This window comes from Zonotrichia leucophrys, chromosome 5 (genome assembly GCF_028769735.1).
Source record: "Zonotrichia leucophrys gambelii isolate GWCS_2022_RI chromosome 5, RI_Zleu_2.0, whole genome shotgun sequence".
NCBI classification, from domain to species: Eukaryota; Metazoa; Chordata; class Aves; order Passeriformes; family Passerellidae; genus Zonotrichia; species Zonotrichia leucophrys.
The window spans coordinates 18149623-18161883 of NC_088175.1; the positions used below are offsets into that span (position 1 = coordinate 18149623).

Consider the following 12261-nt stretch of genomic DNA (forward strand, 5'->3'; position numbering starts at 1 on the left):
TTCTTTGTCAAGAAAAACAACAGAATTAAGATTACCTTCTTTTTAACTTTTTTTCCTGTATCTGGGTCTCTCTCCTCTTTCTCCACTTCAGTGATAAAGTAGTCATCCAGGCTGAGCACTCTTGGTGCAGGTCCTCCACATTCTACCTCCTTATCCTGGGAAGAAAGCAAAAAGAAAGTATATACCTTTGCTGTAAAAATTCCATTCTGCTACACTTCAAAATACTTTTGGTCAACAGCAGTTCCCTGCTCAATAGTAACAACAAAAAGAGAGTAGTATCCCTCCTGCTTGCTAACACTGGTGGAGATTCACATAGCACATGAACACATGGAACACAAAATAACAACAGACTTGAATTCTAGGCAAACACAAAGCAAACAGTAGAAGCACATGTAAAAGACAAGCAGCACTACACAGTGAGTGCCTGTTTACATACCCTGATGAGTTTTGCTACATGTGTCTTTCCACTGCCAGGTAACCCTCTCATGATGATCACAATCTGAAACAAAGATCATGTAAGCAGGTATGATACTATACTAAATTTAACAGACTCTTTTGCAAATATTTTCTTCTGGATAATTATGTGCTGTGGGCTCACACTTTTGCATATCATCAAGCACTCACTGTCTGTTTTAGAAACCAGGCTGTGAGAAATGGTAGTTCACATAATTCAGAGTTTTTGATGTTAATCATGACAGCAGTTTAGGCTGCTTGCTATAGATCTGGTTCAGTTTCACTAACTTCTTTTATTCGACTGAAAGAAACTTACCTAAATGTTTTATAGCCTAAATTGTGTTCTTTCTTATATAACACATGCATTGCCAAATCTCTGGGTAAAGACAAGTCTTTCCCCTGATACATCAAAAACCAAAGTGAAGACCTCAGAAGAGCCCAAAACACCTTAATATCACACACAAATTTGCTTTGAGCATTCCAATGAAGTTTACCTCTCCTGTGGACTCCTAATAGCTGTGCTACAACACTTTGCAAAGGAACCAAGCTAATTTCCAGAGCTTCCTCAAAGGTACACTTGTTCCCAACATATTACACCCACCAGCACTTTATCTGAATACAGACCTTGTTCAAACTGATTGTTGCTTTCAGAATGTACACTCACCCTCTCTGGCCTGCTATCCCGTCCTGGTGGCTTTAAGATATCATCTACATTTTTAGATTCTGGCTTCCTTTCTACTCGTGGAGCTGGTGGTGGCTGACGAGGCATTGATGGAGCAGAAATAGGAATCCTTTCCTCTGGGTAATTTCTACGATCACCTTCAAATTCCAGTATTTGGACAGAAGAATTTTCTTAGTTCAGACAAATAATAAAAAAATTAAGATGTTCTGAGCTGATTTAAACAGATCTTCATTATTTTAAGTTAAATTCACAGATATGTCCTCATAAATAATTAAAATTTCTATTCTTAAACCTATTGCAATCAAAGACAGTTTTTAGCAGAGTATATAACGGTTTCATTCATGAGCTCAACACCACTGAGAAACAAAACTAAATATCCCCACCTAAAGAGATTTTCCTGAATTATATATTTTGAAAAAACAAATACTGCAAATCAATCTTCTGCCAATTAATCTTCACCTCTCCATGTTCATTATTTTTTTATAATATTCTAGCAAGACTTTTAAGATAGAGAAACTGTACCTCCAAACATGGAAGGCCCATGATCATATGCTGGACGATCTGTCTTTCGTTCATATGGTGGTCTGTCAAAACCACCTCGCCTGGAGGACGGATGGTCTTTCTTGTCACGGTAAGACTGAGTCCTTGAAGGTGTGCTAGGAAGAACCCTGCCAAAAAAGTATTTTGTGCATTTTTGTGGATTTCCACTGTGGATTCCAGAGTGAAAGGAACATGTACCTCACAGGCAAAATGGACAGCCTGATACACAATACAGCCTCAACTGTATGGATGTCCACAGTGTTCCAAAGCCACGTACCTGTCGTCTCGGGGGTGCCGCTCCTTGTCAAACCTCTCTCGTTCGTAGTCCACAGAGCCTCGGTCTCTGTGCAATTCCCGCTCCCTCTTGAAATCCCGATGATCTGTGCTGGAATTACCCTGACGCTCAAAATAAGGCTCACGGTCTCTTTCTCTATTGTAGCGACCTGGATGCTCTGGAGGGAGAAACCCATAGAAATCCAAACTACTGTTTTGGGAAAAGAGGGCAACAGGTAAGAGTGCAAGAAAAGTATATGGTATGTGAGCTAGGATGCACTTTATCAGACACTCATTTCCAAACCGTACAAGAGACAACCATACCATGCAGTCCTACTTAAAGCTACAAACTGAGTTTTTGAAGTGGCTAGGTTATTGACTCCTCTTGAAAATATAAACTGTTATTCTTATGGACCTCTGAAGAAAATAAAGTGGTTATAGCTTAAACAAGAATTACTTAGTTTGAACAAGCTTTTACAATCTTCCAACTTTTCTAAGAGCTAAATAACTCTTTGAAAGCCAGCCAAGCACCTCCTACCTTTTTGAAATGTTTGCCTGTCTGGTAGAGGTTCTGGACGAAGGGTTACCCTCTCCCCATATGGAATCTGTTCCACTTTACTCGTGGTTATATCTGGTTGAAAATAAACAAAAGAATCCTAAGGTTTTAAAACACATGCTTCTATTTTCTTTCATCTTCTTGAAAAGTAATCAGTCAATGGCATTAAAAGTGACTAGAACAAACTACCATAATTTCTTTTAATGGAAAATGCAAAAAGAGCTTTACATAAATAAACAGCACCATGGTTTTTAAAGGCTGAGTTTGTGTGTGTGTATGTAAACCACTCATCTTAACAATGGGACTGCCTTTTGAGGTGAGTTCAGGTAGCATGCATGCAGTGTCAGAAAATTCTAAACATTAAAACGCTCTGTAAGTTTTAATAACTCACAGAGTTACTGTAATGTCAAGAATAGTATCTGAAAGTCTCACAACAATGACATTTTTTCAAACAGCTTTTAGTAAAACATCTACTTAACGGAACAGATACAGCTTCCAGTCCTGTTATGGTACTTTAGAGAGGTGGAAAAAACAGTCTTTAATGACAACACACAATTTAAGAACTTCTTTATGACATGATTTCACTCCTGTTAAAGGAGGGAGATCAATTCTATTAAAAACTAGCACTGAATTTTAGCTCTGGTAAGTTCAGTAGTAAAAAACAGAGCCTCCAGTATTTACTTATGTGTTAAACAACTGTATAGGGTGCATGCCCTTCAGAACCAGACTCTGCCTTCTCCTCTGGGTAGAAGGTACCTCACATTCATTTTGCAGTATATAAATAATGTAAACACCAGCCACATTCTGTTTTAAATCACTGGTCACACCTAAGAACTCTAACCATCCGAAGTACCTTCTAGTCCAGTTATTTCCATACTCATCTACAAAGGGATTAAGGGAAAGTAACACTATCAACCTAAAAACAGCACGTAATTTTGTACTTATTAGAAGCACCCATGGCTATACACCATTCATGGAATAGTAACCATGGAAAATACACTGTTCACCAATGTGAAATAATTCTTTCTAAATGCATCAAGAAAAACACTAAACTTAGAGTCATAACTGGTTAAAGGTTAGGGACTCCTTATAACTGCACTGATCAGCATTACATCATTAATGCACACAAGCCTACACATCAACTGCAGAACACACATACTTTGCATGGCACACTCCTTTAAAAAAAAAAGGTCAGGAGGGCTAATTAGCTCTTTGATACATACCAAATGCACTGTGATACCCACCTCGCCCGTGGCCATAATCCACCGTTTGCTGAATGATGGGTGCTTTGGGAACCGCTGGAATAACGGGAGAAAGGGACACTGGTACAGCTGGTGGCATGGAGGTGTGGACAGCAGGTACCTTCATGGGTGAAGAGACAGGGGGAGGCATCATGGACTCCTGCTTACACAGCTCGTACTCCATGTTGGCACCTTTATCCTCATTTGTGTCCCAGAGTCCGTGGAAAGAGTCCTCATCCCAGCGTTCCTGTTCCACAGTAGAAGGTAATGGTTTTAAAGACTGACCATGACTTGGGGTTGTAGTTGGAGTGGAAAGTGGAGCATGTGGCCTTGTCATGGGTCTAGTAGGCCTTGCCAGTGGGGCATTTGGTCTTGTCACAGGGGTGGGCTGTCTGAACAACACAGGAGGATTTATAATAACAGCAGGAGAAGGTTTAATAGCTTGGGCTTCTACTGGTGCCTCTGAAGATTGCTGAGAAGAGACCTAGATGCAGAAAGCACTTTTAATGTAGATCTGCAAACTAACCTTCTCTCATCCTCAGTATGTGCAATGGCAATCGGTAGTCAAACCATACATGTTTTCTACTACCTCCATCAAGGTGCTACAGGTAGGAGGACTATTTTTTAAAACTGGTGGCCTGATTTAATTTTGTGTATGCTCACTATGTGAAGGCTTAAACACTGCTGATTTTCTTCAAAATAACCTTACCAATTTTAGCTCCAGTAGGCCTATCTCAGTTCAAAAGTGTCTACTGTTTATTTCCAAAGACTCCTGCTGTCTGCAAAGATTTCTGCTGTCTGTGTGAAGGCTGAAAATCTGAAAGTAGGGCAGCTTGGTGAGATGCAAAAGGATTGATAAGGCCAGTTTCTTTGTGGAAACCACTGGAAAAATTCAGAGAGCAGAAATACCTGGAAAACCTTAATAAAATAAGTATCAGAAGAACGTAAGAAATTGGAAGGTCTTGCCTAGTCGAAAACCAAACCAAACCAAATCCTTCATGAACCAAACATCCACAAGATACTCCACACATTACAGGACTTTTCAGCATCAGAGCAGATGCCAAGTTGCAGGCAGCCTTATTAGCAACATACAACAAAAATTGCAGGATGGCTGTAGATACAAAACTGAGCTCTGTAATAACAACTCAAAGTCACGGCAGAAATATCTGGAAGGAAGAATTCCAAGAAAGACAAAAGTTCTTTGAAAACCTCTAGGTAGACAAGTGAAATAGTCTGAGATACAAAATATCAAAATAGAGTGAAGTAAATTTCTAAAGGCATCAACATATCTGCAGTTCTTGGTAGCTAACCAGCTCCATTATTTTACTTTACAGACACTGTAAACAAGGAAGAGGTCACCTAAGCAAAAAGAAAACTTGCAGTGCCTCATTCACTGCATAACACTTCCCTGGACGGAGGGACAAAAAAAGGTTGGTCTGGCTAAATGTCAGAGCCAGAAGACCTTATGGCTAAATTTATTGGTGTGAGTAACTTTGGGGTTAAGATGTGATGAAGAACAAAGACGGTGCATCAACTCAGATGTCTCCTCCAATACACATTTAACAAAACTGTTTACTCATTCTAGGAAGGATTTATAAACCTGAGTTAGCACAACTGCAGAAGTTCAGTTGATTTCTGAATTATCAAAAAAACCCAAATATAAGCATCTGAGAATAGTTCCCAGAACTGCACAGGAAATTAAGCAGTACAGGAGTAGCTGCATCACAACAGGATGGAGGTACACAAACATGAGTTTCCAGGCACTTCATGATATTCAAGAAAGTAATAAAAATTTCCAATTAAAACAGCAAACAACAGGCTAATGCCCATGCTACATTGAAATATCTGAATTTCTGATGGAGGTATCCTCAAGTTTTCCCAACTTCACAGAGGAGATAGCTCCTGAAGTAGGAAAAGCAGTGCAAATTGAAAGAATCTAAGCAAGGAAAATCAGGGTCTTCTTGTGAATCTTACATTCCTGTTTTGGGAGAGCTCGCCTCTTTTTGCACATTATCCTACAGCAATCTAGACTGTTTTATGTGCAACCATCCCTGATGGGTCATACTCAGAAGACATGGTGGACTTGTAGGTGGAGAAGAAGAGATTACAAGGGTCCTCGCCCCTGATAAGTCACAGTTGTACTAATTACCAAAGAAGAATAGCCTTGCCTTTAACGGGCTCTGACTAATAAAGGTAAGTGTGATAGAAGGGATGGGTTGGCCAGTCAGGGAGAGCCTTGAGGAAGAGGACCTTGAAGAGGTAGAGGAGGCCTGAAGAAGGAATGATCCAGAGAGACACAAAGAAGAACAAAACACGGAAGAGAGCTGCTGCTGCAAAAGATCTGCTGCGAGGGTCAGTCTGGGTCTGATAGAGTTTGAGCCTGCTGTTGGAGCCTGCAGTCATAGCTGAGCTAGGTAAAAGCCTGCAGTCAGAGGCAGCAAGGAAATACTTGCAGTCCTATTCCAGCAGGAAATAGCCAGCAGTCACTCTGTCAGAGAAGCCAACAGCAGGAGTTTGCTGTAGTCAGTCAGGATGGCTAAGCTGTAAAGAAGAATAAACCAGGACCCTTTTCAGGTTTTAAATGAGAGTCTGTGTCTTGGCTCATTTCCACCCCAAAGGAGAGATCTGCTGCAGCAGACTGAGCGGAAAATGCTTTGGAAAATTTAAAGAAACGAAGAAGTTGTTTTGCCTCAACAGAAGATAGCTAAGGTTGTAAGGATTGCTGAGGAAGCACTCCAGAGAGAAATTTGACCATCAGTGTGTAGAACTGGCTCAACATACATAAACAGTAACTGCTACCAATATGTTATCAGTGTAAGATGAATTTACCTGAAAGGCACCTGGCCTTGTGCTTGTGTTCTGTGATCTTGGAGACTCTTGGGTGGAAATGTCAGGTTTGAACTCCTTCAACTTCTGTAGCTGTTCTTTTTGCTCCCTGCACATGCATCATAAGAAAATGTTATCAGTCTATAGCTTAAATGAAAAATAAAAGAAATCAATGCTCATGGTGAGAACACATATTACACTAGTAGTACCAGAGACAAAACCAAAAGAAGAAAAGGACACAGCAGGGTTTATATGGGCAATGCTGTGATTCAGAAATCCCTGTTTCACATCTACCTAACCATGGAGGCATTTAGTGCATTAGCTGCACGCTTTTTGATCACAAGTTTCCTGAGACATGTAGTTATGCTTTTGTGCTTTGCCAGAGCCACTCCATTTGAACAGTAAAGAGAAAAGCTGGATTTTGGTTTCTGTCAACACCTTCTGCAAGCAAGAAACCCCTTGGAAACGCATACCTAAGTGCTCTCAGTTACTAGCTCTGGTTCACATGGTAACAGGACTAAGGCCAACAAAGCACAAGAGATTCCAATATATTAAAAACCAAATGATGAGTCTAACTTTTGCTTCTTTGGTTTATATATCAAAATGTTATTTAATACACAACCAATACATAGTCTACAGGGCAGAGACCAGGTTCAGCTGTGAGTACTACAATCACTGGATTACAAAGTTCTAGTGAATATGATTTCCTTTCCCTTCAGTTTTTGTTAGCCTTTTTAATCTAGGTTTTCAATTGCTAATAACTCTGCATTGAAGTAGTTTTTAAATGACAACTAGGAATGGGATCCCTCTGTAGCAAGATGTAACAGAAACCACCCTAACCAGTAATGCATCAATTGAGTGTTCAGCAGAAGGGGAACTTGGCTCAAAGAAAAGAATCCTCAGTGTTTTGTAAATACAAAAGAGTAAATTGAGCACTACACTAAATTACAAATACAGAACAGGCTGCAGCTAAGACCATGCTGTTTTAAACACAATAAAAGCAAAGCCAGATGAAGGCTTTAGTCTTGGAGATGAAAGCAGTTATGTACCACCCTACTGGTATAACTCTTCACTCAAAAAATCCCCATAAAAATTAATAAGTAATCTCCATAAAGTTGTTCCTACTGTTCAGACTTAAATCATCTGTCTATAAGAACCAAATGAGAAGTACCAGTGTAACTAATTTGAAGATTACCCTCATATTCTATTAAGAATCAGCATCATATTTATATTTCCCCTTTTTACTGGCTTTGAAAGATGTATATGTAACTACTTTTTACATAAAATATTTTAGTGACTATGTTTAAATTATTTAAGCCCTAATAAATTTCTCTCGTAGTGATTCCCAAACTATGTTCCTTAGCCTAAGTGACTGGCTTGCAGCAAGTCACAATAAACAGCAAAACACATGCTGGGCAACTGAAGCAATGGGAAAGTCAGGAAGCTGAAAATAATGTAACTCCAAACCTTCAGCAAATACTACTTTACAACATGGATTTCACAGTTAATAACACTATTGAAGTAATCTGATTGCAGTAAATTATTAAATTATTCAGAATAAAAGTTCTCCCTTTAAATTTTTTTTTTTTTTTTTGCATTTTGGCATGCATCCAAGGCCTTCTATATGGGACAGGTGCTCAGCAATCTTACAAATATGAAAACAAAACAGTCTGAAGAAAAGTGCAAAATATCTCTCTCATGAAACGGCTTGGATTGGAAGGGACTTAAAAAATCATCTAGTTCCAGCCTTCCTTTCACTAGATCAGGTTGTTGAAAGCCTCATACAGCCCCATCTCTCCTATTACTAATTTCATAATAAACGCTTATTAAAGCCTTAGGAATGCTAGTAGCTGCTTTCTAAAAATGCAGTCCTGATAAACTCTGGCATTCATATCTTCCTAACTGTTAGATCACTCCTTTTATGCTGATTCCCAGAACTTAAGATCAACCAAATTTGACAAAACTTTTCACGGACAATATCTGGTTTCAAATGAGGAGGTTCTGTAAAAAAACCAAACAAACGAGCAAAACCTATGTTTTAACCTATGATTTAACTTAAAAGTGAGCAATATAAAAAAATAGGTCTTAAGAACTACATTAATGTATGTCTTGAGGGGTAAGTACTAAAAAGCAATTATCACTAAGCTCATCTGATACCACCAATAATACTGAAAAGCAATTATCCACAAGTTTGTTTGAAGACAACAAAAAGATTGGTCAGATGATGGGACACATCTCTCCCTGGAAAGGGACAATCACCTATTTAAGAAAAAAAGTCCATCTACAAAAACTGTGGTAAAGGTACTCCAAATAACTTCTTCCACATGAGCTCCTCCTATCATGCTGCAGGTAAAAGAAATGAAGCCATTACTTTTACTACTTTACTTATTGATTGATCCATTGATTCAAATGGATCCCACAGAACGGGATTCCTATTCAAAATCATAGAGCCAGACAACTCACCGAAGCATTTTGAGCTCCTGGGCAGCCTTCAGAATTATCTCATGCTGTCTTTGGCTTAGGACCATCACTCCTCCCAAGGACTGGTCAGAGTCCAGGTTTGAATCTGCTCCCAGCATATCAGAGGAATGTGAAGGGGGAGGAAGGGATGTATCTGAGTGGTCATCCAGAGACCTCAGTCTCTCTCCATCATCTGGATACCACCTATCTGACAAGCGTTCTCTCTCCCAGTCAGTCCTTTCAGGAAGGTAGTCCTGCTTCTCCCGCCACGTGTCGTATCTCTCCGGATATTCTCGAATCCTAAGCTCGCCCCTGTCTCGGAGATCTCTGTCATAATGATCTCTGTTCCTATCGTCCCTCCACCTATCTTCACGATACCTGTCCAGAGGTGGAAGGGGTGGTAGTGGTGGTAGAGGGGGGATATCCAGGTCACGATTCCCCATTTCTCTGTCATCCATATGTCTCATGTCCCAGTCTCTATCCCATTCTTTGTCTAAATCTTGATCATAAATATCTGAGGATCTTCCAGTTCTATCTAGATCTCTCTCCAGTTCCCTTTCTCTTGGCCTTTTCCAGTCATCCCACCATGAATCTCGTCTGTCGTGATCAGATGATAAAGGAGGTAGTGGTGGTAGGGGAGACAACGGAGGCAGTGAATGGTGGGATTGCAACCTGTCATCTCTGTCATACACATGTACAGAATCATCCTGATAATCAGAGTTGTGATCTCTCCAGTATTGTTCTCTTTCCCACTCATCCAACTGCTCATGCTCCAAAGATGGGTCATCTTGACTATCTAAAGGAAATTCCTCCTGCATTGTATCATCTTCATGACCCCAAGAACCCCTGAATGTTTCATCTCGATGATAGGGAGGCAATTTGTCAGGGTCATCTCCTAGGTGAATGGGTTTACCCATACTGCCTGTTTCAGATCTTCCTGATTCCCTCTCATGGCTATCTCCCCTTCTGATGGGACACCTCTCCCGGCTACCTGCCCGCCTGCCCAGGTCCCTCTCCCGGCTCCCTGGCCGCCTGATGGGGACCCTCTCCCGGCTCCCTGCCCGCCTGACGGGGACCCTCTCGCGGCTACCCGCCCGCCGCATGGGCTCCCTCTCGCGGCTCCCTGCCCGCCGCACGGGCTCTCTTTCCCGGCTAGAGGCGCGTCTCACCGGGCCTCTCTCCCGGCTTCCTGCCCGGCCCCTGTCCCAGCTGCCTGTCCGTCCAGGTGGCTCTCTGTCTCGGTTAGAGAATACCCTCTCATGGCTATCTGACCGCCCACCCGGCCCCCTCTCCCGGCTGCCTGACTGTCCATCTGGCATCCTCTCCCTGCTGCCTGACCGTCTATCTGGCATCCTCTCCCTGTTGTCTCCACTCCTGAATGCTCCCCTGCCACGGATGGATGGCTGCCTAGCCTGCCCTCTGCCTCTGTATACATATCCTCTACCACGGCCATCATCCATCCTGCCCATTCCCCGGCCATGGCCATCATCCATCCTGCCCATTCCCCAACCACCGTCCACCCTTCCCATTCCCCGGCCACCATCCATCCTTCCCATTCCCCGGCCACGGCTCATTCCCCAGCCACGGCCATCCCCTTGCCCTCTGCCACGGCCCCTTCCTCTGCTTCCTGGTCCCTTTCCTCTATCTTCATGCATGAATGGCCCTTTTCCTCTGCCTTCCGGTCCAGGTAGGCCCTGGGTGCTATCTGAAGCAGTCAACTGGATATCTGGTGTATCCAAATCCTCATTTCCTTCTGCAGAGGGTACTGTATTCTGGTTCTGAATAGGTGGGGTGGGTGCCTTGGACTCTTCTACTTGCTGGTTGGGATCATGTGAACTCCATGTCCACTTTTTAGGAGGGTCTGAACTAGGTTCTTTGATTTCAGGTTTGGGTGCTTCCTGTTGAGTGTCTGTCAGGTCCTCATTTGGCTCAATGGGACCTGCACTCTGTGCGTCAGGAGTAGACTCAGTTCTGCTCACAGACTGCTGATCGCCAGCTGTGTCTGTAAAAGGCTCTTTGCTTTCTGACTGTGAGTCTATCTGCGTCTGCTGCTGCTGCTGCTGCTGTCCCAAGTGAGGCCTGGGCCCCATCCACCGTGGACCACTAGGTCGGGAACCGTGTCCATGTGATGCATTTGCTGTATAAAATTGTCCTGCTGGTCCTCGTGGGATAGAGCCCCATCTGCTTGAAGACTGTCCATCTGTATTCTGTCGGTCAAAACGTGACCTGTATCCTTCTGAGCGCTGGGAGTCAAAACGAGGTCCTCTCTGCCTTGAGCCTTCAAACTTGTCATATCCTCTTCCTCGAGGCCCGTCAAATCTACAGATGATGCAACAGAAATTTTATTCAAATGAAGATGTCATATTAAAGTCCTATAGAATAATTTCACACAAAATAGAGAACTCATGTCTAAAGTCAAATTGCTTAGATGTCTGGGATTCACAGTTGTACATCACCAGATGAATCAGGAAGGCCAAAGCAAGGCCATCAGCCAGAAAAGAAAGGTCATAGAAAGTGTACCCCTTGGACAAACACAACTGGCAAACTGGTAAAAATGCATGAGGAAAAGACTTGGACAGTCAACAACTTTTTTGCCTTAGTCTTCACTGACAACTCTACGCCTCCTGAGTGGATGGACTGCAAAACAGGGACTAGGGGTGCAAAGTCACTTCCACAATAAGAGAAGATCAGGTTCATAATGACCTGAAGAACCTGAATATATGTAAGTCTATGTGACCTGATGAGATACATTCCAGAATACTCAGGGAATTTGCTACCATACTTGCCAAGCCATGATATCTAGAAATGGTGACAGTCAGTGAAGTACCTGGTGACTGTGAGAAGGAAAACACTGCACCTATTCTAAAAGAGAGTAGAAAGAAGGACCCAGGAAACTAACCTGTGAGTCTCATCTCTGTGCTTGGGAAGACCATCCCAGAAGCTAGGCCAAGGCACATGGAGGACAGGAAGGTCACTGGGGACAACCAGCACAGATTCATCAAGGGCAAGGTCTGCCTGATCAACCCAGTGGCCTTCTATGATGGCGTGACTAATGGATAAGGAAGGGGTATTGATGTCATCTGTCTGGACTTTTTTAAGGCCTTTTCCATGCACCCCCAAAACATCCTTCTTTCTAAATTGGAGAGAGGTGGATTTGATGGATGGGACTATTTGGTGGATGAGGAACTGGCAGGATGGTGACATCTAGAGGATAGGGGACAATGGCTCAA

General features: G+C 42.3%; 1 protein-coding gene across 3 annotated transcripts in view; it reads right to left on the reverse strand.

Moving 5' to 3' along the window:
* Positions 1-12261, reverse strand: part of YLPM1 (YLP motif containing 1) — a 35693-nt gene that overhangs the window by 12874 nt on the left and 10558 nt on the right. For 2 of the 3 annotated variants that reach the window (XR_010440476.1, XM_064714579.1), the window contains exons 5-13: positions 9035-11350; positions 6575-6680; positions 3749-3992; positions 2487-2579; positions 1953-2127; positions 1658-1803; positions 1118-1305; positions 437-499; positions 36-155 (exon numbers count right to left, since the gene is read on the reverse strand). Coding sequence is in view for 2 of the 3 variants with exons in the window: in XM_064714579.1 (XP_064570649.1) it covers positions 36-155; positions 437-499; positions 1118-1305; positions 1658-1803; positions 1953-2127; positions 2487-2579; positions 3749-3992; positions 6575-6680; positions 9035-11350 (3451 nt within the window). In the remaining variant the exon portion in view is untranslated. The remainder of the gene's footprint in view (positions 1-35; positions 156-436; positions 500-1117; positions 1306-1657; positions 1804-1952; positions 2128-2486; positions 2580-3748; positions 3993-6574; positions 6681-9034; positions 11351-12261) is intronic. The other variant, XM_064714580.1, reaches the window with a different exon arrangement.